This window comes from Cyphellophora europaea (assembly GCF_000365145.1).
Source record: "Cyphellophora europaea CBS 101466 unplaced genomic scaffold supercont1.11, whole genome shotgun sequence".
In the NCBI taxonomy this organism is placed as follows: domain Eukaryota; kingdom Fungi; phylum Ascomycota; class Eurotiomycetes; order Chaetothyriales; family Cyphellophoraceae; genus Cyphellophora; species Cyphellophora europaea.
In genome coordinates this window covers 846679-870625 of record NW_008481799.1, presented here as the reverse complement: position 1 = coordinate 870625, position 23947 = coordinate 846679, and the positions used below count along the sequence as shown (strand labels likewise).

Below are 23947 nucleotides of genomic sequence, written 5' to 3'. Positions count from 1 at the left end.
GAATGGCGTGCAGCTCAAGGCTCGTTTTCAAAGACGCTCACCAACGTCCCCACATGTGGCTCGATCTGCACGTGAAATTCATCGCCCGCCCTTAGCGTGACCTTCGGCTTCCTCACAACCCCCACTCCCGCCGGTGTGCCCGTCAGTATCACCGTGCCGGGCAGTAACGTAGTCCCCTGGCTTAGAAACGCGATCAGCTCCGCCACACCGAAGATCAAGTCATCGGTGGCGCCATCCTGTAGCAGCTCGCCGTTTCGCAAGCCCTTCACTTTCAGGCTCCCAGGATCAGGGATCAAGTTCGGCGACACTAGCACAGGGCCCAGAGGACAGCTGCCATCAAAGCCTTTGCTGAAGCACCACTGGCTGGTAGCGAACTGCGCGGTACGGCTGCTCACATCGTTGGCCGCCGTATAGCCCAGTACGTAGCTCAACGCGTCAGCAGCGCGGACGTTCTTGGCTACCGCGCCGATGACAACGGCGAGTTCGGCCTCGTAGTCGCCGCTGTCGTCGGCTTGCGTGAGGTGGGGGAGTGGTACCCGTGTCGGGTAAGGATTTGTGAGCGCCGTGGCGGGTTTGAGGAATAGTGATGGCGTGGTGGGGAGAGGGAGGTTGACTTCTGCAGCGTGCTGGCGGTAGTTGAGGCCGATGCAGCGGATGGTGCCGGCTTCGGCTTGAGACACGGGCGAGAGGAGGCGGGCGATGCTGGCGGTTTGACCAGTCGGCTTGCCTGGGGCGAGGACAGAGGTGCCCGAGTAGAGTTGCACGGGGATGTCCTGGGTGTTGTGGCGGAGAGCGAGACCGACGTCAAGTTTGGGATCTATTGGCTGGCCGATGACGGCTTTGGAAGGGTCTGATTTGGGATGGAAGCGTACGAGGCCTCGGGAGGTTAGGGGGGATGGGAACAGATGCGAGAACTGGTACTAACGTTGCCACTGTCGTAGAATGGGTGATTTCAGCATCATTAAGGCTATGTTCTTCGCCGTCGGTCTTTGCAAGTTCGGTTTAATATAAGATATATGCAAGGCGCTGAGGAACCCAGCTGCTGGTCGCTCAACACGTGAAGTCCCCCACCGGGATAGTGTTTTTCCGCGGCGGTGGGGCGTGGGGAGATCAGGCAGTGAATGCAAGTTTACACAGTATGAGCCAAGGATGCCCCTCTCTCCGACTACATCTGCCGATGAGCTTTTCAACCATGCTCATACCACCCTTCAACCACAGCATAGCAGGAGATCAAGTCCTTTCCAAGTAGCACAAACTAGGTGATCGACCAGGAACAGAATCAGCACTCACTTGAGCAAATCCTATCCATAGCGATCATGGCCGGTCCTGACGATCCTCCGACAGGCATGTATCGCAAATATTTGCCAGACCTTAGCATTCCGCGCTTCACCATCATGGCGCAGCAGGATGCCCATGTCTACGCCAAAGAGTTCAAGGAGAAGGGGATCCCACCTTGGCTGCACGCACTGTGGCAGCATTGGAGGAAACTGCTCGCCGAACCGTTCAAGGGCGTGACGAACGACGGTGTGGTACGGCCGGGGCTCTTTCCCATACAAGACGAGGGCATCCCAATTGGCAACATTGTCGAGTTGACGAATAAGCTGCTGGGTATGCTGGATGCCGACCAGCTCGCGAAGCTCAGCTACCACATCGATTCACCGGAGTGGCGAACGTGGTCGAATCCCGAGTTCTTGCTTGCTGACAAGGGCATCCGGCTGGATGAACTCACTCCGCAAGTACGCGAAGCATGTATGGACGTATTGTCTGCGACCCTCTCGCCGGAAGGCTACCATAAAGCCGTGTCAGCAATGCGTATCAACGGCTTCCTCGGCGAGCTTGTCAATGGCACAGCAGTCTGCAACGAGTACAGCTACAATTTTGTGCTGTTCGGAACTCCTTCGGAGACTGCGCCCTGGGGCATCAGTTTCTACGGGCATCATCTGTGCCTCAATATACTCTTCTACCGGACGCAAATCGTCCTCAGCCCGTGGTTCACAGGTGCGGAGCCCAACGAGATCGATGAGGGGCCATACAAGGGGACCAAAATCTTGAGAGTCGAGGAGGCGTTGGGTCTGCAGCTTATGCAGAGCTTGAGTCCGGAGGTGCAGACCAAAGCACAGATTTATAAGCAAATGAAGGATCCTGCCATGCCACCAGGACGGTGGAATCGCGATGATCAGCGACACCTGTGCGGCGCATACCGGGACAACAGGGTGGTGCCGTATGAGGGCGTCCTAGTTTCAGAGCTGCCCGCTGAGGCACAAGAGCTGGTGAGCAAGATCCTGGAAGAATACTACCTCTTCTTGCCGGAGCAAGCGAGGCAGATCAGGCTGCAACAGGCCAAGGAGTGGTTCAAGGAGACTTATTTCTCGTGGATCGGCGGGTTTGCGAGCTCGAGCGAGGTGTTTTACTACCGCATCCAGAGTCCGGTGGTGATTGTAGAGTTCGACCACCACAGCGGTGTCTTCCTGACGAACGAGCATCCTGAGCGATTTCACGTTCATACGTTGCTGCGGACACCAAACGCAGGAGACTACGGAATGGCTTTGAAGGCGGTACTTCCCGGTGAGGTTGAGCAGGCATGGGTGTGGGAGGAAGATCTGAAATGAGCTGCGAGAGCTGTTGGATACATTGGAGCAGGTCACCCATGCTGTTTTGATACCGATTCTAAATATTTGGGGGCCGCACCAAGATTAAAGCGATACTTTGTACACAAGAGTTGACTTGTCTGAGGCCTCGACCGACGCTTTCGCTTGGCTTAGATTGCTGATTGCTCCCTCCAGGGTCTTTGATAGCCTCGGAATCACGAGGCCTTGTGAAGCGACAAACTAAGCGACTCGCTCCACCAATTTTCCAGTCGCTTTGGTAGGCTTCCTTGCCTTGACCTTAATCTAGCTCGTTAAAATTGTATTGTTCCGGATCTAGAGTGGCCAATCCACCACCATGCGACGTGGGTCGAGATAGAAGATTAGCGAGACTTGGGGTTAAGGGGTCCGCAGCCTTAGCACACCATCAGCGCCGGAGCGGCATGCGCCCAGCACGTGAAAGAACAGGGTCATATGTACGTGTCGATCAGTATGAAACCCATAGCCATGAATGTCCTACCAATTATCAGATTGAGTAACGGCCGAACATCCCGTCCCTCCTATGTATTCTCGTGCCTCCTTCTCATTCTCGACAATCTGCGGATGCTGCGACGTTGGAAGGCTGTCCAAATCCATCTGCAAGACGCTGTTGGGGTCAATCACCACGACCGTCTTCCCCTCGGCGAGCAAGCGTTTTATACTCTCGTGGATAACCCGCTTGGCGACGAGATTGAGCGAAAACGCGTCTCGGAGCGACACCACGATGGCGCAAGCGTCGCGGTGCTCCCCGGAGCCGGGATCCTTGGGATCTGGCTCGCCGAGCTCACGCACGATGGCGCGCGCGAGGCGCTCGGAGCCGGCGAAGCGGACGGCCCCGCGGAGGGCGAAGATGACGACGCGGCGATCGCAGTTGGGGTGGTGAGGTTCTTCTTTCCCTGCGACGATTTTGGCCACCGAGGTACTCACGCTGGCGCGGGCGATCTGGCTGACGTCCATCATGTGGAAGCCCATGTCCCGTGACAGCTGCTCGAACAGTGCCACGGCGCGGACGCTGTTGCCACGGTCGTTCAGTTTGGGCGAGAAGGCGGCGATGCCGACCTGTCCCGGCAGTGCACCAATGACTCCGCCGGCGACACCACTCTTGGCTGGAATGCCAACTCGGGACACCCATTGACCTGCCGCATCGTACATTCCGCATGTGGTCATAACTGAAAGCACCTGGCGGACACTGTCTGCCGGCATAATCTTTTCGCCCGTGACCGGATTCACGCCGGCGTTGCAGAGAGTCGCTGCCATCATGGCCAAATCGCGGACGTTGACGTTGATGGAGCACTGGCGGATATAGCCCTTGACCACCTCAGCTGGTCTGCATGAGATAATGCCCGCTGCCTTGAGCATGTACCCAATTCCCATGTTGCGGTCGGCATCCTCAAGCTCGGCCTCGTACACCTCCTCGTCCACATACAGCTGTCGCCCAGCCAACCTAGACATGGCCTTGAGGATGCGGTCTGTCCTCTCCTCCGCTGTGGCGTCAGGGTGGACCACCAGCGAATGCGCCGCGATAGCACCGGCATTGATCATGGGGTTCATCGGCCGGTTGTTGCCTTTGTGCAGCGACAGTTTGTTGAATGCGTCGCCGGACGGCTCCACGCCAATCTTTTCCAACACGTGCTCCAGCCCGGCATCTTCGATTGCGATCGCGTAGACGAACGCTTTCGAGATGGACTGGATAGAGAACTCAACTTGATCGTCACCTGCTGAATATACGTTGCCGTCGACCATGACGAGTGCCACGGCTAGCTTGGACGTGTCCGCATTGGCCAACGTCTTGATATATTGCGCGGGCTTGCCATCTTCGTTGGGCCGAACCTTCTCCAGCACAGCATTGAGGTAGTCGGGGATCGGTGACCTCATGTCGAAGGGACTTTAGTGTTGTACCCGCCAGAGCAGTAAGAGGAGTTCAATGTCAATGGGAGGGGTAGACTTCTTCGCGAGTTCTATTTTGTTAACCAAGCCCGAGATGCGCCAATACTTTAGAGTTCCTTAGCGGTGTGGTATGTGTAAGCACGTGCTGAGCAATCGAATCAGTAGCTCAATTCAGTTCTACTAGTATAGAGAAGAATAAGAAGAAGAAGATTGATGAGCAGGTGTCGGAACAGTCGTATCGACTTCTTCAGATCAAGGGTGACCGTCAGACAAATTACATTTTCCGAGGAAAACCTCCATGACCAACATTGGCCTCAATATACAAGAAGTACCTTAAGTATATGCTGGCAGACCCCAACCAAACACTCATTCGCTTGCATTGGGGGGACCAAATGTTCGTTCTATAAGAGAAGCAGCGTGGTATCCCGCGGCATTGTCACTTAGTGTGCACATATTATCTCCGGCAATGCATGGACTCTCTGAGGTTACCCAAGCTCTGCAACGTACATTGATCGATTAATATTAAACGAGTGATCGCCGAGATTAAACACGATTCCTCAACGTAAGAGTCCTGGACCACGCACATCTCTCGCTAAATGGACTATCATATGGTACGATAATACCGAAGGCGTCGTCGGTCGTTCTACAGATCCCAGACAGACACCACAGTGTCGTGGTCAGTTTCGAGCGGACAGAGGCCATCGTTCTGGAACTGTGACCAACCAAAATCGTGCCGATCTGAACAATGATATAGAATGACTCAGCTCAATCGTCAACAGTCACATGACATATGTGCCATGCTGTATACTGTAGTGGCCGAGCAGAGGCATAGCGCGCGTACACCAGTCAGTCACCTTCTGCTCGTAGCAGCGTTAAACGATCACTAACTACGAGCGTGCCACATATGAAGTCGAAAGGCACTAACTCATTACTATTCCAGATCGACTTTGTTCTCACGCTGTGTGGAGCCTTTTCGAGCATGCGCTCAGCGCAGTGCAGAGCTCCCTCGATGTCATTGCCGTATGAATTAGAGTAGGCGCTCTCAGGTCTAGCAAAACCTGACACCCTGTGTGCATTGACCCGCAGCTGGCTCTTTCCCTCCTCTTCGTCCTCATTGCTTTCTGACCGAAACCTCTACCAGCTCGCTCGAACAAACCTTCCAACTACGACTGCACCACGCCAGGCTTCTCTCCTCCGCCACCGGCACTACTCCTCCTCCGCTCCTGAGCCACGCTCATTTGCCTGATGCTCATGCCCCGCTCGCCCTCCTGCTGCGCCTCTCTGAAGTTGACCTGAGGCCGGAATGCCTTGCTCTTCCAGGCCTGCGACACGATCTCGTACAGCTCATCGACCTGCTCAAGCGTCAAGCCCTTGGTCTCGTAGATGAGCGCCCACACGAAGGCGATGGCGACCAGGCAGAAGGATCCCCATACAAAGAAGACTTTGGACTGGAGGTTGGCGTGCTCGGTGTCGACCATGTACGGTGTGCTATAGGCAATGGCAAAGTTGAGGAGCCAGTTGGTCGCTGTGGTGATCGAGAGAGCCTTCGCGCGGACCTTGAGGGGGAAGAGCTCGCCGGTCACAACCCAAGCGACCGGGCCCCAGGTGGATGCAAAGAAGTAGATGTAGATGCATACAAAGGCAATGGCGGCCCGTTGTGCTGCAAGGTCGGTGGTGCCTGACTCGGTGTTAGCAAAGTTGTTGTAGCCGGCCGTGGATCTCCCTACCAGCGACAGTTCCGGTGATGGCGACGATGAACTGGCACACGCACATGCCAACGGCGCCCAGGAGCAGAAGGTTGCGACGACCCAGCTTCTCTACGAGGTAGAGACCTGGAAGAGTGGAAACGACGTTGACCGTGTTGGTGATGACCTGAATGGTGAATGGATTCTCGAAGCCGGCGCGCTCAAAGTAAGCAGTTCCGTAGTAGAAGATGAAGTTCACCCCTGTAAATGTCAGTCAATCATATAATAAGACAAGATACTTGCGAATCCTACCAGAGAGCTGCTGCAGAGCCTGGAGCAGACAGCCAGTCATGAGACGTTTGCCAACAGTGCCTTTGGTGCAGTCAAGGTAAGTGCCTTTGCCGACGCTCATTTCGTACTCATGGTTGGCGCGAACTTCTGCGAGCTCTTCTACCAAAGCAGGGTGATCGATAGGTAGACGACGGAGTCTGGCGAGAGACTTTGCGGCAGCCTCGTACTTGCCCTTCTTGATGTTGAAGCGGGGTGTCTCCGGGAGAATGAGCATGCCCACGCAGAGGATGATGGCCCAGGCGAACTGGAGGGCAACTGGAATACGATAAGAGCCGGTGTCGTCGCGGTTCTTGGTAGCATTGTTGACGATGGCCGCCAAGAAAAGCCCGACCGTAATGGCAAGTTGATAAGAACCACTGCGTTGGTTAGCACAGGCTTTCGCGGCCATTGAAGAACTTACACCACAGTACCTCTAATCCACTTGGGAGCCGTCTCGGATTGGTACAGAGGGATCTGAGCACTGATCAAACCAACGCCGTACCCAGCCCAGAAACGGCCCGCGATGAACAGCGGCTGAGAAGTGGAAGCGGTCTGTAGGATGACTCCTAGATTGAAGATAATCGCAGTGGACAAGAAGATACCAAGGCGGCGGCCGAAGAAGTCCGCGACGGGTGCAGCCGTTAGCGCGCCGAGGAAGGTACCAAGGGAGAGGATAGAAACAATCAGCGACTCGTCACTTGGGTCGATAGCCGCTTCGCCATCGCTATTGGTGTAACCATTCGAAAAGCTTGGAAAACGTCAACTCGGGACTCTGGCAGCAAAGTTGGTGAAACAGAGGCACTTACAGTTCGACCCAGTACGGCATTGCTAGGATGCCACTGATGGTTCCAGTGTCATATCTATACTCGTTAGTAGGAGTTCCAGTAGAAGAGATTCCTAGGAATAACTGACCCAAAGAGGAGGCCACCGAACGCGACGAACAGGCCGACGACGACGGCAGGCCATGCCGCGCCAGGCTCATCAGCTGGCTTCTTGAGCATGAAGCCCATGTTGACTAGAAATGTCAGGAGGCGTTGGAAGGATGGTGTTGTCGGTTAGTGCTTGAAAGGCGTGGATCCGCGCAGGTGGGAGGGAAGGGAAGGATCTTATATAACATGCGACACGACGCCTCGCCCCATGACCTTCATCAAGGAGGATTCAGCATGCATGGAGATGAGAGGGGACAAGCCGCATTGCAACGCCAAGGGAGGATGCATGGGCGAAAAGAGCCGACGCTACACTAATCGCATCGATCGACCAGGATCAGCGTTGAGCAGCCCCGGCACGGCGCAGTGCATGATGTGTCGGCCCTATAAAATGTAAGCTTTTGGTCTTCTGGAAGCACTGTCCGCCTGTGGACCTCAGCTGCTCAGCAGCTTTAGCAATCCATCATACACGATGCAGCTGATCCTCAGTAGCATCTTCACAGCATAAGTGAGATTGCTGGGGCACATGTCACGGTCCGGTCACCGATGAATGCCGACGGAAAACTGGACCAAGTCTTTGCACTCCAGCAAAAAAGGGGAAACCCGGGAGAAACGTCAGAGGAGGAAGTAAAAGCTGGAGGGTAGTTTCGTGAATGGTGGAGAAGCGATGCCGCCAAGCCCCGCTCCGCTCCTTGGCACAAGACAAGACGGCGAAGTCGCAGAACAAGATCTTTCGATGAGCTCATTTCATCCTGCTAGTTCGGTTGCTTCGCCTTTTCGTTCGCTGCTTCTTCGCGTACTAGTGCCTATTCTGGTTTGGAAAGTACAACATCGTGCGACAAGACATTGAGATTGTGGGGATGAGGCCGACGATCTCCCTCTCGCGTGGGTTGTCTCCCGTGGGTTCAGTCTCAGTTGTGACCAGCACACCATTGCTGTTGCCGGAGGATCATCTTCCTTAAGTGCGATGATACTGGCGAAAAAGTCGGGAGAAGGAATGCGATGCACATGTCTTCGCTTTGGAGAAGAGTACGGTTGATGATCCTTCCAGGCTCGGAGGTTCTTCACAGCTTTGAGTGGTGAGCCTTATTGCACCGCTTTCTGATCTCATGCCCTCTCGTTCGCACTTCTGTGTACATTGATTGTGCTGAAAACTAAGCAAATGTCTGGACAAGGGTCAGTATATCGTGAGGGACTCGTCAATGGCGGAACAAGGGCCAACTCACCACACGAACGGCTTGAATAGTATTCGGGTGATTCGTGAAGGTAACGACCAGTGTCTTCCCGCTCGGGTCGTAGTACGGGTGAGGCACGGCTGCGTAGCAGGTGCTGCCCTCTGTGATCGGGTGGGCTTGATAAAGCTCAAAAGCTTCCGACCAAGGGCCTTCGGGAGCCGGTGCGCGCCTAGCTTGCACTTTGCTGTTCCAAAAGTTGTCTGAGAAAGAGTCAGTATGGCTTCTTGCCGTGATGCGTTGGTAGACTGACCACAGTAGACAAAAAGATATTCGTTGAAGTGCTCCGACCAGATGACCTGGCCCTGGTTGATCTGCCAGAAAACACTTTCTTTCTCGCCGATGTCCTTGGTCTTCAGCCGCTCTTTCTGGAAGTTATCGCCGTTCCAGTATTCATACGCATCAAGCGATGTGACCTCTTGCCAACGTACGCGTGCCAGGTATACCCATGGGTTGTCCTTAGCATGCCCATAGGAATATATGTACCCGTTGGTACGAATGGCGCCGACATCGCCGTACCAAGGCTCCGTCTCGCCGTCCCACCAGTACTGTCCCAGGCGTTTGACGGACGGAACTGGAGGATAAGTGTCGGATAGGGCTACGGTCGCAACACCTGCCCCTTTGAGGTTGTTAATCCCGCCAGGGCGGTGGTTGAGGAGGAAGTACAAGATGCCTGTGGCGCTTGTCAGTGCGTGTCAGATGTCAGGGGGTGTGTCCTACCTTGACCAGGCTCGGTCTCGACCACATTCGTGATACCAAGTGCGCACTCAGCCGGGTCCTCGCCAAAGTGTTTGACAACCGGACAGAACTGTTTGGGATAGCCATCGTCGTCCAGGTTTGGATCGATGACAACGAGTGGGTTTTTGGTGGCAAGAGCGACCGAGTCACTGGTCATGCCGCGCCAGTGGTCGCTATAGTTCCCATCGCTATACATGGTATCGCCGTAGGTGAGAAGGACATATTGACCGATCTGCCCTTGGAAGCCGAGATCACGGGTGACATGCGTAGTTGCACTTCGCACGGTGCCAAGGAAGTTGGTCTTTGCGATAGAGACGACGTTCGAGGAGGACCTAGGCGAGTACGAGGTGGGGTGCGCCTGCGCATTGCCCGTTAGCCAAATAAGTCCTAGAAGTAGTATGGGATACATCGCTGCGGGCGATTCCGAAGGAATGACTTGGGCTGAGAATGTGAAGTTGTCGATGAGTAGAATATTGAGCAAGGTAGGAAGATGTTTTGGTTTATGTGCAAACGGACAGTGCGACATGCAGCGTTGCCATGCCACTATTTAACACCACAACTCGCCACAGCTGGCCATGGTGAGATGCGAGGCTGGCCATGGAGACGACAACGCTGCTTGATTCAATCGACTTCGACCCAACCACAACTTTGGCCACCTCGTGCGCGGTAGCGCAAGTCAAGAATGCTTGCAAAAGTGACTGCGACTCACCTGGAAGCACAGATCATGGTCCCTCCATCCTTCTGGACCGACAGCGAGGCCCTGAGACTGTGTCTGAGCAAGGAAAAGGCCGGATGGGCCAGTAGATGGCTGTGAGGTAAATTTCTCCTCCTTGCCATCACCCTGATGTGAGTCGAGAACGTTCTGCTTAGCCCAAGCCCAGGCTTTTCGCCTGAACCCTCCACGCTGTGTGCCATCCTCGTCGCTGTCGCCTTTAGGCTGGCTGAATAGACCACACATGTCTTCTGTAGGTAGCCGGAGGTGGTAGAAATCTTGCGTCGGAAAATGCACGGTCAATGGGTATGGTTGACATCGAATCTTGTGATTACAGATGGTTGGCGACGTGTTCCAGCGGTCACATCAATTGTTAGATGGTGGCGAGCGTTGACATGTGAAGGGTGCTACGACGATGCCGAGGTGAGAGCAACACCATCCATTCTTGGCAATATGCTTTGGTCCAGGGTGCTGATGCCGCGTAGATCCCTGCAAGTGTCTATGAATCCAGCTCAGTCATCCTTCATCCGATTCCGACACATCACTCCGTCCTCTTCTGGATTTTAGGCAGACCAAACCATGCCCCGATCATCATTGCGAACGAGAAGAGCACAATTGGATGCAAAACAACTGTCGAGATGGCCTGTGCCATCAACCCTGTCACAAACGGCACGAAGGCTCCCCCGGCGGAGCCCATTGATGAGACCAAGCCCAGTGAACCGATTTGGATATTCCGTGGCCAGAGCATGGCAAAGACCGCCATCGAACAGGGATAGACCGGTCCCAGAAACAAGCCCACTATGCTCTCAGCGACGGCGTTTGTGATGATGTTTGGGACAGCCCAAACGAGGGACTGGAATACGGCAGCGCTAGCGATGAGTCCAACCACAGCTCTCTTTTCGCCAATCCTGTGACAGATACCGGTGAGAAGAAAGCGACCCACTGATAACATGTTAGTTGACTCGGCCAAGACGCGCGATCACGACAGGATGGTTTACTTACATGTGATGCCGCCCCAGAAGCCTGATGTGACATTGCCCACTTGCGACGGGTCACCGTCTCTGTAGTGGATGAGATACGAGATGACCCAGCCAGAAATCGCCACTTCTCCTCCCTGGTAGAAGAAGATGAATAGGGCTCCCAGCAAAGTAGTCCGGTTCTTGAGAGACTGCCAGAGCAACTGCCGTTTGGTTGGTTCTCCCTGCGCGGCCGCCCGGCGGGACGCGGTTCTTTCGAGTGCGGTAAGGAGCTGAACGGAAGCATCTTCTTCAAAACTACGGAACGCCCACCCCATGGTTCCTACTGAAACCACGGACAAGGCGAGTGGGATGGTGTAGAACATCGACCAGGGTATGCCTTGAGATATCATAGCTGTGGCTATCAGCGGCGAGACGGTGCCTCCAACCTAGTAATTGTCAGCTTCATTCGCGTACCATCCGGTCTGACCCACTCCATATAAGCCGTGCATGAAACCCAAAAGCACTGTGCCGTGGGCCAAGTTCACCATGTAGGAATTGGACACTGCAAGAAAGATCGCGACTCCAACACCTATGAACCAGAATGCGAGCACCACCACTGCGAAGGGCGGTCTGCAGATCAGAGCAATATAACCCACACAGAGGAATGTACAGGCTATCATCAGCGTGCGAGAGCGCCCGAATTTCGAATCAATGGTCGAGATGACGGGCGCAGCCGCAATGAAGCCGAAGGCGTATGTGATAAAAAGCAAGGATACGACTGCGTAGCTCACATTGTACTGGGCTTCGATAGACGGAAGAACAGCCCCGGTCTGGTCTGTGTCAATGAGAGGTCTTGGAGGTCCAGCTGGGGCGATACTTACAGCAGCGTCCACCATACCGACGCACAGAAACACAACGCCTGTTGCCCCGAGACGCCATCGGATTTGGGGAGTGTTCAGCGATGTAGCTGCCACTGCATCAATAGCTTCGTCTCTAGTCGGCGTCGAGGGCTGACTACGTTCCAGCTCGCCCGGCGTGACAGCACCTGAGGAAGACGCGACCTTCGTAGAATCCGCCGGTCCAGATATGCGTTCACCCCATTGCAAAGTGTCAAGCTCGAGATTGGACGGACCAGTGATCTTCTGGTGAAGATGCACCTTGCTCGGGCTCTCAATGGAAGGCTCTCTGGAAGGTTCATGCTGTATGAACGCACCCACAGGCGCAGATAGGGCTGCCATACTGAAAGAGTAACACCGATTATTGCAAAGTCGATCTCTGTAGGTGGCGAAGAAGGAGGGAGCGAGAGAGCATCACTATATCATTCCTGGTAGCAGATTCGTGATTGCGGTCCGGCACCTCAAGAGACTATTTCAACAGCGGAAGACGATAAGAGTCCTGAGCGTGATTGGAGCGGAACTAGGTCCATTCTGTGATGCTTGGTTGCATCGGTGTGCCATCTGCGAGAGTTGCTGCATCAGCATCAAAGCGAAAGGAAATATTCCCGCTACATTTTCATGCAGAGCATTTTGTGTCGGCGGCGGCTGGGCTTCCATTCGCGGCAGGCTAAGAGGCGTGGATCTTCGAAATTTCTCCGTCCACGTACTTTTGGGAATTTCCTCCGGACCTAAAAAAGTTGGTGACGCTGCGGGGATCTCGATATACGCTCCGATGACATAGAACGTCGGTCTGCTCTCTACTTTCAAACCATGGCTCCGCCACGACGTAAGCTTCAGGCAACAGTCCAGGAGACTCTCACCCCACCAGACAGCATCAGCTCGAACCAGACGCTCGCTCGCCTTGCCAGTGCCAAAGGCAAGAACCTGTACGAAGTCGAGACGCCGGCCTCTAAGACGCTACTCGTCGAGCTCGATGCTAGATTCCGGTCCACCATATGGCTGAAACGAGGTAGTTATGTTCTCGTTGATATAGGCAGTTTAGCCGACCGCGACAACAAGATCGATGGCGAGATCGTGAACGTGGTCCGGGATGAGAAGGCATGGCGGAAGGCACCATATTGGCCAAAGGAGTTCTCCAAGAGGCCTGCAGCTACCGAGAGCGACGACGACGAATCCACCGTCGGCAAGATGCCCCCGACAGATGAAGACGAGTGAGACTGCATGAATCTCACCTTGCTTGGAACCTGACCTGGCGCTGCACATGGGTTGGAGGACGCATGTGATCGACCGGTGGCGCAATGAGTCCAGACAAGACTTGGATGGCCAACTCAAAGACCACAAGCATAGAACTGAATTCTGTGCTTGGAAACACGAGCCACGAATATTCTTGCGCCGCCCAATTGAGCAAAACCCATGCTGGACCGCCGCCCGATCGCCAAAGAAGATACGGAGTTGCCCAGCCAAGATATGCGTAAAACTGGTAGTGCAAACTTCTTGCACAGAGCAGTCCCACCGCCATACTACCCAGCATGGCATCCATGACGAACGTAGGCGTCACCTTGGCAGCCACGTCCTCGTTGACTGCGCCTTTCTCTTGAATGACGAACCTGCGCAAGAAGGTCTGGAGCCCGGGAGAGCCCGAGGGCGTCTGCCATCGCGTCTGTATGAAGACCAGGAGGACCGAAATATGCAACACAAGTAAGCCGACAGCAAAACCCTTGCTCAGGAAAGTTTCTTCTGCCACGAATCTCCAGTTGACGGTCCATTTGTATAAGAACTGCCGCCCAAAGTCAAACGCCTGATGAAAGTACGCAGCAGCATCGCCTTCTTTGGGGTCGAGAAAGGGTATGGCGGTTATGATCTGCAACATGATCACAGACGCCCCACCGAACAGCGCGACGAAGAAACCGGCACCTTGAATGAGGATAAAAGCCAACGCCGGTGCTGCCAGCAAGAGTACCATCTTGACACCCAGTCCCACCCCCCAGATCAGTGCGCCAGCCTCCCACTTCCTCCGTTGCAACAGGTAGATGCTTGTCCAGAGGAACAAGGTTGCCCAGCAGTCATTGAATAATCGCAGCATGAAGATGGAATGCAGTCTCTTGCTCAGCACAAGTGGTATAAGCAGCCAAGGTGGGGCGTTGACATTTCTGTAACATTGCATCACAAGTGCCAGCGTCGTCAAGTACAGAATCGCAAATATGATCTGCCCTGTGACGATATCTTTTCCCCCATCCGTCACGGCATGCAGCGCGCTGTAAATGTACAGATATGTTGCTGGGTATACACATGGACCGGTCGGACCCGTGATTTTGGGGTAGACTCGTTCGCCAGACCAGTACTTTTGGATGTGGATCATGTACGTCGACCAGTCGATCTCGGTATACGGTACTTTGAGGATTATGAGACCGCAGAGGGCTGCTTCGGCGAGGACGAGCAGAGGCACGACATAACGCGTCGCTTCGGGGTCGGTCAGGAGCCGTAACCCTTTCGAGAACAAAGAGTCCGGCATTGTCGCGCTGGGTGCGATAGATGCACGCCGGGATCCTGTCGTACTGCTCGATGGCCCTTTTCCGACCGTCGACGCCAGTCTGCGCCGCGAAGATTAGGGATAGTTTGATGTATTTCCTATTCTGGTAGGCTCGGTCCGCCTAACATCTGCCAGTGCCCGCCTTCTCTGCTCTCGCCCCTCTTGCAACAATCTTCAGGACCCTCTACGATCCTCGGGAGAGGTCTCTTTTCAGTTTCGCTGTGACCTTTGCACCTGGTTTTGACTGTTGCAGCCTGATGCACAGCAATTTTTACGGCGAGTGAAGAGCAACAAGCCAGCATGCGGTATTCATTTGTGGTCCAGCAGCGGCCTTTCGCGCTGCCTTTGCCTTCCTCTGTCAAACCCAGAATGCACCGGCCCTTTCCAAGGTGGTGCATTATTCATCGAGCCCCGTGAGGTGGTCATTGGTCGATTGACGAGCTCGTTACGAGACGGATCAGCTAAGTTTTTTGTCAGCCTGCTCACGCTTAAGGCGACATGCATCCTTCAGGATTCCCGACCGATCGGGCTACTATCGAATCTCGGAGTCTTCTCGCTGCCCAATCCTCATGTCTCACTTGTGCATAAGGCACCGCTGCGTCGAAGGGCCACTACATCGATGACACGTGCCTGTTGCCGAAGACGCATGGGACATATCACCGCTCAATGTCCAACCCTCTACGCAGCGTGGCCATGAGTTCGTGCATCGGTCCCTCATAATGTGTAGGCAACTGTCTAGACACAAGTCTTAGGCTGTCTCAACCGGATCCCGGATCCCTAAACCACGCCCATGGCTCATCTCTTGCTCCGCATACGTCGGTCCCACGAATTAGCTTCTTGGGGGCCGAAATTCCGCTTATACACATGCACTGCCTCACGACATGGCTGGAGCTGGGGCCGTGGTGAACTCAGGCTGACATCCTCCCACTGTCACCGGGCGTCGAGTATGAACAGGACCATTCGTACTACCACATGCGTGTCCGCTGATGAACACCAGCCCGCTCCTTGGCCCCAACCTATGCCCGTGCATCACGATCAGGTGGCCAATGACTGGTAACCCGGCCAAGTCGGCCTCTCGAAACTGAAGTTCCAGGATGACTGTAGGTGGGAACGCCTGCTCATGGACACGAGAATACTCCGCATCTTCCTGCTCGGCCTGGCCATTGCATACCAGATTGGCTGCTCATACATAGTGCATACGTCTTCGGGAGGAAGCCGTGCTGCCATGTTCGAATTCAGGACGCCTGGTAGGTCATGCAGCCCTATTAGGCAATATACTGATATCTCAGCCTCAGGATTGCACTACGCTGGATGAGCAATAGGATTCTGTAGGACTGGATCATATAAAGGCGCCTTTATTCTCGGTTGTTCGTCATGCATCACACTCCACGGGCAATCTTCTGTCAACATGCATCTCCTTACCCTATTGAGTCTATCGGCTGTTGCCTTAGGAGCAGCCCTGCCCAGACAAGCCACCAGTGCTGAGCCTTGTGCAGACCTGGTCAGCTTGTACAATGCCTCTGCGCAGCCAGGAGACTCAGCACAACTTCTCGACAGTCAGATAGCGCAGGACTGCCTTTCGTCGATCCCTTTCTACTCCGATCTCGCCACAAAGTTCATGGCAGAGTTCCGCAAGCATGTTGCCTTCCAGTCAACCCTTGAGATCTTGGCCAATCCGCCAGATACTTACGAGTCGAAAGCGGTCGACATACTAAGAGGGTTGGATGAAATCGATGCCAAGGTCGAAACTGGACACTACTCTAGCCACTACGAGTTCGAGACTGAGGTCGCATTGCTCATTAGCTCCGCCAACGATGGCCACTTCTCGGTCCGCTTATGCACGACGGGCCTTTTCTCCTTCTCTTTGGGAGAGTACGGGCTCGTATCAGTGTCAACTACCGGTATCGATTTGCCGCAGCTCTATGTGCTACTCAACGGAATGCTCGTTGGAGGCACTGACGAAGCTACACCGATCACTTCAATCAACGGCCAAAACGCCACAAACTATATCACCCAAATTGCAGAATACCAAGGCTTTCAAGATCTGGACGTCCGCTACAATTCCCTGTTCTTGTCGTATGCAGCTGGCGGTAGTGGGAGCACAACACCATCTCTGGGATCATTCTCCTTCAATTCAGGCCTCTGGCCGGGCTCAAACGTCACTGTCATCGACTTTGAAGACGGATCGACACTGCAGATTCCAACGATCGTTTCTGTAAGCTTTGCCAGTTCTGAAGGCATCAAAGATGGCCAATCGCTGTTCCAAAGCACTTGCATCCCTAGCCCAACCTCTGAGGAACCTTCCTCCACCACATCACCTGTGGAGCCTGAGGTCACGACCGAGGTGTCGCCAGAGACAGAGCCAGAACCCTCCGCAGAGCCTTCGGCGGAGCCCTCGACCCTTCCCTCATTCACATCTGGGCCTCTTGGCTATCCCGAAAGCATCGTGCGAGACGGGTACAACCAGGTCAACGGCTTCTACTTGGACAACGACACGGCAGTGATGTTCATTCCCACCTTTGAGACCGATAATGCGCCTGCGAATGACTCGTTAAATGTAGCCGAGATCGCCGCTGGCTTTATCTATACCGCACGCAACTCAGGCCACAGCAGGCTCATCATTGACCTCACCGGCAACGGTGGAGGGGACATCACCCGAGCGTTTACCCTCTTCAGCATTTTCTTCCCCGCTGAAATCGCGTACTCGGCCACTCGATTCCGCCGCCACCCTGCCTCCGAACTCGTCTCCAAAGTCTTAGGAACCCTCAACGAAACCGAAGCTGCCAAAGAAGTTGACTTTGTCTACCAATATGCCGTCACACCAGACCAGCACTCGGGCTTTCCGACACTCGCCTCCTATCTCACCACTATCACCGAGCACGGTGTACCCGTTAGCGCCCTCCACGCCAACTTCAATAACAGTGCATACTCCAGTGAAGAATCCCCAATCTACGGCTACGGGCCCTTCCCCATCACCAACAAGACCGCCCCATACGCACCAGAAGACATCCTCATTATCACCGATGGCTACTGCTCCTCAACCTGCACTACCTTTGTAAACCTGATGAGCAATGTCGGCCAAGTCCCCACCCTAGCCTTCGGCGGCCGTCCACTCAACGCGCCCATGCAGATCATGGGCGGTGTCCGCGGCGGCCAAGCCATGCAAGCCGACGGCGTCAGCTCCTTCTTCGCCGTAACGGCGCAGCAGCTGCAGGTGGACCCCAGCATTCTGAGCGCCGAGGAGCTGCAGCTCGCCAACGACACGGCGCCGCTGCCCCTCGCTGCCTTTCCCGTTGTCGTCACTTCCCTCGGTGTGAATTTGCGTAATGCGTATCAGGAGGGTGACGATGATCTGCCGCTGCAGTTCCAGTACCAGGCTGCGGACTGCCGGCTGTTCTACACACTGGAGAACTACCTGCAGCCGTCGACGGTGTGGCAGGCTGCGAAGGATGCAGTTTGGGGTGGCGGTGGGTGCGTGCCAGGCAGCACGGGTGGGAAGGGGAGCTTGGCAGACCGGGCTGGGAATGGGACTGCTGGCCGTGGGTGGAGTGGCTGGAGGGAGAAATCATCCGTCTATGGAAGGCCGTGAGTGATGAGTGAGCTGCTTGCGATGTTTAGTGGTCGTGGACAAGTACATCTGTCTTCTGTTCGTGTTATCGCGCTTCAATGTCACTAGCTTGTCGTACTTAATGCCACTGGTTCTTTTGCCACGGTTTCCCCGAGACTCCCATCAGGGCAAGTACCCACCGGTCCTCTCTATTTCGCGCGGCCGTTCGAACCACATGGGCTTCTCACTTCTCGCCCTCCAAAACGCCCACAAGTACCTTACTGCCCCCTCCACCCTCCCCAACCGCGACCCTCGCAGTCGGCAACCCCCTCATTTCAGCATACAACTCCTTAACCCTGGCAGCCGACTCATTGAAGGCCGGATCCTCAAAAGCAGCCGACACCATGGCCGCCATGCCCAAGCGCGCCTGCACGTCTCTGACCCCCTGCTTCCGACACAGGAGCAGGGCCCACACGCCCAGCGCGACGCCAATGACGGGATAGAGCAGGTTGAGCACGAGCAGCACCATCAGCTCCGGGATGGGCACGCGCGCGACCTGCTTGGTTTCCTGCTGGACGGCGCCGACGGGCTCGCGGTCGGGGAGCAGGCCCGCGACCAGGCCGAGGAGCGTGCGGTCGTAGAGACGGGCGAATTGCGCGGCGAGATCTTCGCGGTCGACGGCGTTGGCGGCCGCGAGGTTGATGCCCGTGAGCAGGTTCTCGCGGCCGCCGACCTCTCGCGCTAGGGGCTGGATGAATGGCTTGGTGGCTGATGTGTTCATGGGCGTCAGGACCGGGGCGTGGATGCTTCCGTCGAGTGCGGCGAGGTAGCTGGCCTCGGAGAGTTGGGTTTCACAGAGCAAGATCCCGTACTCTATGCCGTAGGTGTTGGCGACTATGTCGTTTATGGGGTCGTACGCCATGTCCATGTCCGGATCCATGTTGTTGTTGGTGAGATCTGGGGTGAGACCTCGAGGTAGCTGGAAGAGGAGGGAGAAGCTGAAGCGGCCATCAGTGGCGTTCTGTAGCCCGCCAACGTCGGAGCCGTTGGTAGTGCGATCGGACGTGTTGAAATACTGTATGGCGTATGCGACATTGCCACTCGCACCTGCAGCAGACACAGTGTCTCCAAAATCGCCCAACCAAACGAAGCCTGCATCTTCTTTGGTGCAGTTGAAGATCCAAGCTTGACAAGCGGTACAGTCGCCTGTGGCGTTGGATTGGGGATGGCATTTTTTCGTGACGGTCTCGCAGGTCGTAGAGGACGCGAAGCTCTTGGCGGTAAAGGAGACACCGTTGGGCGAGGTTGGGGGTACAATAATGGCGGTTGACCCATCGTCGGCAAGGCGCACGGCATTGTGTGTTGACTGATTGCCTAGTGTCAGATAACCCTCGGTTGAGTTGGTGAATGAAGATGCGGCACCGGAGCCTCCTGGAATGTAGTTGCAAGCATATCCGGTCGCGAATTCATCAGTGTCATTCCAGCATTCGATGGGTAGGCGCCGTCCAGGCAGAAAATCGCTCTGCTGATATGGAACAGAGCTGTGATACTGTACAGAGATTGTTTTGATATGAAACTAAGACATGGTTAGCTGGAGTCGTTGAAGGAATGGGTAGAGCGAACAAAGGCATCAGCAATTGTCACGCCAAGCGCCAATAGAAGCATGAAAGAGAGCATCATCGCCGCTTTATTGAGCAGTGGCACGGCCGCGATTCGTGATCGCTTCCGACGGAATAGGTAGTCCAAGTACAGGAAGATATCGAGGGTTCCACCCGCAAGCATGCGCAGTAGAAGCTCGAACTGGAATGGAGATGGTAACTTGTCGTGTTGCCGCAGCAGAGAAGCGTTCTGTAAAGACGAAGCGGCAACGTAGGCGTACAGTAGGGGCATAGCTACCGGGACCAGCGCCAGCGCCAGGGTCGCGGCGAGCGATGAGATGAATGCGAGGCGGGTGGCCGAATACGAGACCAGATAATAGTTGCTATCGAGAGGTCTGTCGCTGCCGTCGATCGTTATGCTATCTGCAGAGCCTGGCAACGTACTGGAGGCTTCGCGATTGGCATAAATGAGACCGACCAATACCGCCATCAGTGGCAGAGGTAGGAACATGAGGACCATGCCTCCGATAATCTCTCGCTTGAAGCCTCGCATCATGCCGCGAGGAGGCGTCGATACGGGTTCCGGAGCCTGTCCATTCTGTGCGGTGTGAGGAATCTGATTTGTGAACCTGATCCCATCTCGAGTCTGATCAGGGGATCTGATAGATGAGCTATAGGAATTGTCAGTGCGGGTGTCACGCCCCATAAGCGATCGGTATTGTTCGTTAATACCAGCTGCCATAGTGATGTTGTTAACAAGAAGTGTCAACACGCCAGCCTTTCCTCGCTTTGAATTGATTCTGCCCAAAGGGTTCATAACAGATCATTGTAGCTCAGCCCCCGCTTAGCGGGCTCATTAGGGGCAACTTGGGTGGCCTGGCTTTCGCCCCAGCGCTAGAAGCCAGCCAGACTGGGGTGCTGCATGGACTTCTGGTTTCACGACTTTCCGAGTCATCGACATAACGCGAAGCACGCAGCCGTGAGCAGGAGAGCGGAATGTGCCTACGATGTGTAGGAATAGAAGTCGGCGCCTGGCCCGATCTGATCTGTACCAAAGGGCACCATTTGACTCCAAGATATATTCTTAGTGTAGCTTGTATGCAATTAGACTGTTGCCGAAGGCTATATTAGTGATTGAAAGCGCAGGGGAGAACAGGTGGCCTGAGCAACGCAGATCTTCGTCAGCGCAAAGGCGAGCTTTCTGAGGCGGAGTCCATGCCGTGAGGCTGCCACGGAGCCTCGCGACCTTGATTGCTCTGCACATGGCAGCTCCCACACCGGCGCCTAAGCCGCATACAGTTTCCGGCAGCCTGGCCCGTGGCTCCTGCCGCCGAGTCTCTGCATTTCATCTGCCGACGTCATGGATCTCGATAATGGTGGCCCCGTGCAGAGGGCGCTTAGTGGGGCTCTGGGCAAGCCCCGCCCCGGTCGGGTTTAGCGCCCTCTGACCGGCATATACCGTCTGTAATATACTCCTTCGTTGCGTTTCTCCTTCCCATCATCGACTTGAGGGACCGTGTATCGTTCTGTTAGCTGGATGACTCCCTGGCCTGCGGCCCTGGTCCCTCTATTTCCTAACTTGCAATATACGTCAAATTGGAGGAGGAGAATACTATATGGAACTCCTGTAGAGTCATACTAGCTGGGACAGTGTATAAATGAAGAAATAAATAGCTCTGGCCGAGTAGCCATTTCGGGCGCTGTGGGTAGGCCTAGCCATCACTGTCCACGAAGACCATGTCTCTGGTACGAAACCAGCCGTTCTCCTCCGCATCGTGGTCACGCAAATTGGCAACATAGTAAGCGGGTGTCACGGTAGGTCCTTGAGATAGTCAGTATATAACTATGGCGCAAGATGAGTGTGGCCGAACCGGAAACAAAGATCTCGCCGTTAGCACCTTCTGCAACTGGACGAGGGGGAGGCTAGGCACATTATCCATGAATATGCTTTTCAAGGCTGCGGCGACAGAAAGCAGCACGTGTGCAAACTCCTGCCAGCTGCAATAGCCCCTCTGGTGCTCGTCCTCAGTCTCGTCCATTTCATGTCAGAAGTGGACACTGCCTGCCGAAGTGTCTCCCCGTAACCTGATATACAGCGACAATGTATGGTTTAGCCGGGCTCGTCAATTGCCCGCGCACCTTTGAGCTAAAGCGGAGGAAATAGTTGCACTTGTAGGAACCGCTAGGCATTTGCGGACATTCGCCAACTATGAACCGGATTTTATTGTGTGTTAGTATATGCTTAGGGGCAAGCCAGCTACGGATCATGTCAGGGAGTTGTCGAGGGCCAGATGCAATGGAGGCTAAAAACGGCGCCTGAATCGCCCGAAACCGGCCATGCGGGCACTGGAATTCCTTATTTTAAAAAATCCAGAACACCCCCCCCTCCTTCACAAAGCTCAAGATCCCGATGGCAAGTCTGCGATAGCGGCAGATGGTCAAAGATCCAGATCCCCATGATCTTCCCCTTCGACCGCTCAGCTCTCGGTTGCTTTGCCTCGGGCCATCTGAACTCTTAGACAAGCTCTTTTAGCTTTAGCTTTTTCGCTTTTCAGACGTAGTAGTATCAAAATAATGATGATGCAAAGAAGTCCGGGTTGATAGAAGTCCGAGGACCATCGATTTCCGCCTCGCGTGCCTTCCTTCCCTGTCGTCAATAACAATTTAGAATCCTTGTACTGCTGTCCCTTCGCGTGCAAGAAGTGCCTGCCTGCCTGCTCCACTGAAGCACCTCATCTTTCCCTCTTCAGCCCGGACACGACCAACGGCTCTCCATCCACCTCCAGCCAAAACACAACAACGAGCACAATCAATCCCTTCGCCATGCCACCTACCAACAACAGTCCATCCAAAAAGGGCAAGGGCCCCACCACACACGACCTGCAATGCCTCACGATCCGCGAACTCGAGCTCCTGGCACGCGACCGCATGGACAAGCAGACGCGCGACTACTACAACGAAGGCGCCGACGACAACAGCACCCTGTCCGAAAACTCCAGCGCCTTCGCCAAATACCGCATCCGCCCGCGCGTGCTGCGCGACATCTCGGACATCGACCCGAGCGTCTCGGTGTTTGGGCAGCGGAACACCCTGCCTCTCGGCGTGGCGCCCACGGCCATGCAGCGCCTGGCGCACACGGACGGCGAGGTCGCGACCGCACGCGCCTGCCGCGACATGGGCGTCGTCATGGGCTTGAGCTCCTTCAGCACCTGCACGCTCGAGGATGTGGCGGACAACAGCCGGCCGAATGCGAACGTGCTGCAGTTGTATCTGTTTGAGGACCGCGAACACAGCCGCAAGCTGATCGCGCGGGCCAAGAAGGCGGGCTTCAAGGCCGTGCTGTTGACCGTCGACACGCCGATGCTGGGCCGGAGGAATCTCGAGATCCGGAACCAGTTCAAGCTGCCGTCGCACTTGAAGGTTGCGAATTTTCGCGCGCAGGAGGAGGATGGAGATGCCTTGGATGAGGAGCATGGGGAGGCGCGGCCGAAGCAGAACCAGAACCAGGGCCGGAAGAAGCGCCAGAAGCAGAGCGAGAGCGTAGCGGGCCATCATGACGGGGAGAAGTGGGTGAGTCCGTCTGGGCCCGTGACCTTCCACACGCACGCCGCGAACCCAAAGTTGAGCTGGGAGGAGAGCATTCCGTGGCTGAAGGAGCAGTGCGGGGACGAGATGCAGGTCTGGGTCAAGGGTGTCGCGACGGCCGAGGACGCGCTGTTGTCGATCCAGCATGGCGTCGACGGTATCGTGGTCAGCAACCACGGCGGCAGACAGTTGAACGGCGCACTGGCGACGCTGGACGCGCTGCCGGAGGTCGTGCAAGCCGTGGGCGGCAAGGTTCCCGTGCACGTCGACGGCGGCGTCAGACACGGCACCGACATCTTCAAGGCGCTCGCACTGGGTGCCGATTTCGTCTGGATCGGCAGGCCGGTGCTTTGGGGTCTCGCGTATAAGGGCGACGAGGGCGTCAAGCTCTGCTTGCGGCTGCTGATCGATGAGTTCAGATTGTGCATGGGTTTGGCGGGCGTTACCAAAGTGAGCGAGATTGGGAGGGACTATCTGGTGAGGATGAGCAGGGACGGGCTTCCGAGCCGGTTGTAAGAGACCACGATACAAGAGAATGCCTTGGTGTATTAGTGCGGCACATATGCAGCGTTTGGGTCATTGGAGTATCTGTCTGTGCTCCGCAATAGAGAGCATCGCCCATATGTGCATACTTCACTTCAAGGACCTGCCTCTGAAGTGCTTCTGGATTATGTCCATGTCCATGTATTCATTGCGAG

At 55.3% G+C, this 23947-nt stretch overlaps 11 protein-coding genes across 11 annotated transcripts; 4 read left to right on the top strand and 7 right to left on the bottom strand.

Moving 5' to 3' along the window:
* Window positions 1-14: 14 nt before the first annotated feature.
* HMPREF1541_10000 (uncharacterized protein) lies at window positions 15-959 on the bottom strand (the record flags this gene model as incomplete). Its single annotated transcript, XM_008714671.1, has 2 exons — window positions 15-877; window positions 926-959. 2 exons carry the CDS (start codon window positions 957-959, stop codon window positions 15-17), a joined length of 897 nt encoding a protein of 298 aa, XP_008712893.1.
* Window positions 960-1316: 357 nt separating this feature from the next.
* Window positions 1317-2609, top strand: HMPREF1541_09999 (uncharacterized protein; the record flags this gene model as incomplete). The annotated part of the gene is made up of 1 exon (XM_008714670.1): window positions 1317-2609. One exon carries the CDS (start codon window positions 1317-1319, stop codon window positions 2607-2609), a length of 1293 nt encoding a protein of 430 aa, XP_008712892.1.
* A 492-nt stretch (window positions 2610-3101) lies between these two features.
* HMPREF1541_09998 (glutaminase A) lies at window positions 3102-4499 on the bottom strand (the record flags this gene model as incomplete). The annotated part of the gene is made up of 1 exon (XM_008714669.1): window positions 3102-4499. One exon carries the CDS (start codon window positions 4497-4499, stop codon window positions 3102-3104), a length of 1398 nt encoding a protein of 465 aa, XP_008712891.1.
* Window positions 4500-5674: 1175 nt separating this feature from the next.
* On the bottom strand, window positions 5675-7536 carry HMPREF1541_09997 (uncharacterized protein; the record flags this gene model as incomplete). The annotated part of the gene is made up of 6 exons (XM_008714668.1): window positions 5675-6189; window positions 6239-6457; window positions 6509-6903; window positions 6948-7274; window positions 7333-7386; window positions 7439-7536. The coding sequence occupies 6 exons, from the start codon at window positions 7534-7536 to the stop codon at window positions 5675-5677; spliced, it is 1608 nt and encodes a 535-aa protein (XP_008712890.1).
* Window positions 7537-8606: 1070 nt separating this feature from the next.
* On the bottom strand, window positions 8607-9831 carry HMPREF1541_09996 (uncharacterized protein; the record flags this gene model as incomplete). Its single annotated transcript, XM_008714667.1, has 4 exons — window positions 8607-8618; window positions 8679-8887; window positions 8938-9357; window positions 9405-9831. 4 exons carry the CDS (start codon window positions 9829-9831, stop codon window positions 8607-8609), a joined length of 1068 nt encoding a protein of 355 aa, XP_008712889.1.
* Window positions 9832-10675: 844 nt separating this feature from the next.
* On the bottom strand, window positions 10676-12331 carry HMPREF1541_09995 (uncharacterized protein; the record flags this gene model as incomplete). The annotated part of the gene is made up of 4 exons (XM_008714666.1): window positions 10676-11076; window positions 11137-11539; window positions 11585-11923; window positions 11975-12331. The coding sequence occupies 4 exons, from the start codon at window positions 12329-12331 to the stop codon at window positions 10676-10678; spliced, it is 1500 nt and encodes a 499-aa protein (XP_008712888.1).
* A 468-nt stretch (window positions 12332-12799) lies between these two features.
* Window positions 12800-13204, top strand: HMPREF1541_09994 (uncharacterized protein; the record flags this gene model as incomplete). Its single annotated transcript, XM_008714665.1, has 1 exon — window positions 12800-13204. One exon carries the CDS (start codon window positions 12800-12802, stop codon window positions 13202-13204), a length of 405 nt encoding a protein of 134 aa, XP_008712887.1.
* A 13-nt stretch (window positions 13205-13217) lies between these two features.
* Window positions 13218-14501, bottom strand: HMPREF1541_09993 (uncharacterized protein; the record flags this gene model as incomplete). Its single annotated transcript, XM_008714664.1, has 1 exon — window positions 13218-14501. The coding sequence occupies one exon, from the start codon at window positions 14499-14501 to the stop codon at window positions 13218-13220; it is 1284 nt and encodes a 427-aa protein (XP_008712886.1).
* Window positions 14502-15927: 1426 nt separating this feature from the next.
* On the top strand, window positions 15928-18108 carry HMPREF1541_09992 (uncharacterized protein; the record flags this gene model as incomplete). The annotated part of the gene is made up of 1 exon (XM_008714663.1): window positions 15928-18108. One exon carries the CDS (start codon window positions 15928-15930, stop codon window positions 18106-18108), a length of 2181 nt encoding a protein of 726 aa, XP_008712885.1.
* Window positions 18109-18310: 202 nt separating this feature from the next.
* On the bottom strand, window positions 18311-20406 carry HMPREF1541_09991 (uncharacterized protein; the record flags this gene model as incomplete). Its single annotated transcript, XM_008714662.1, has 2 exons — window positions 18311-19642; window positions 19690-20406. 2 exons carry the CDS (start codon window positions 20404-20406, stop codon window positions 18311-18313), a joined length of 2049 nt encoding a protein of 682 aa, XP_008712884.1.
* A 2081-nt stretch (window positions 20407-22487) lies between these two features.
* HMPREF1541_09990 (uncharacterized protein) lies at window positions 22488-23765 on the top strand (the record flags this gene model as incomplete). Its single annotated transcript, XM_008714661.1, has 1 exon — window positions 22488-23765. The coding sequence occupies one exon, from the start codon at window positions 22488-22490 to the stop codon at window positions 23763-23765; it is 1278 nt and encodes a 425-aa protein (XP_008712883.1).
* Between the last annotated feature and the right edge of the window lie 182 nt (window positions 23766-23947).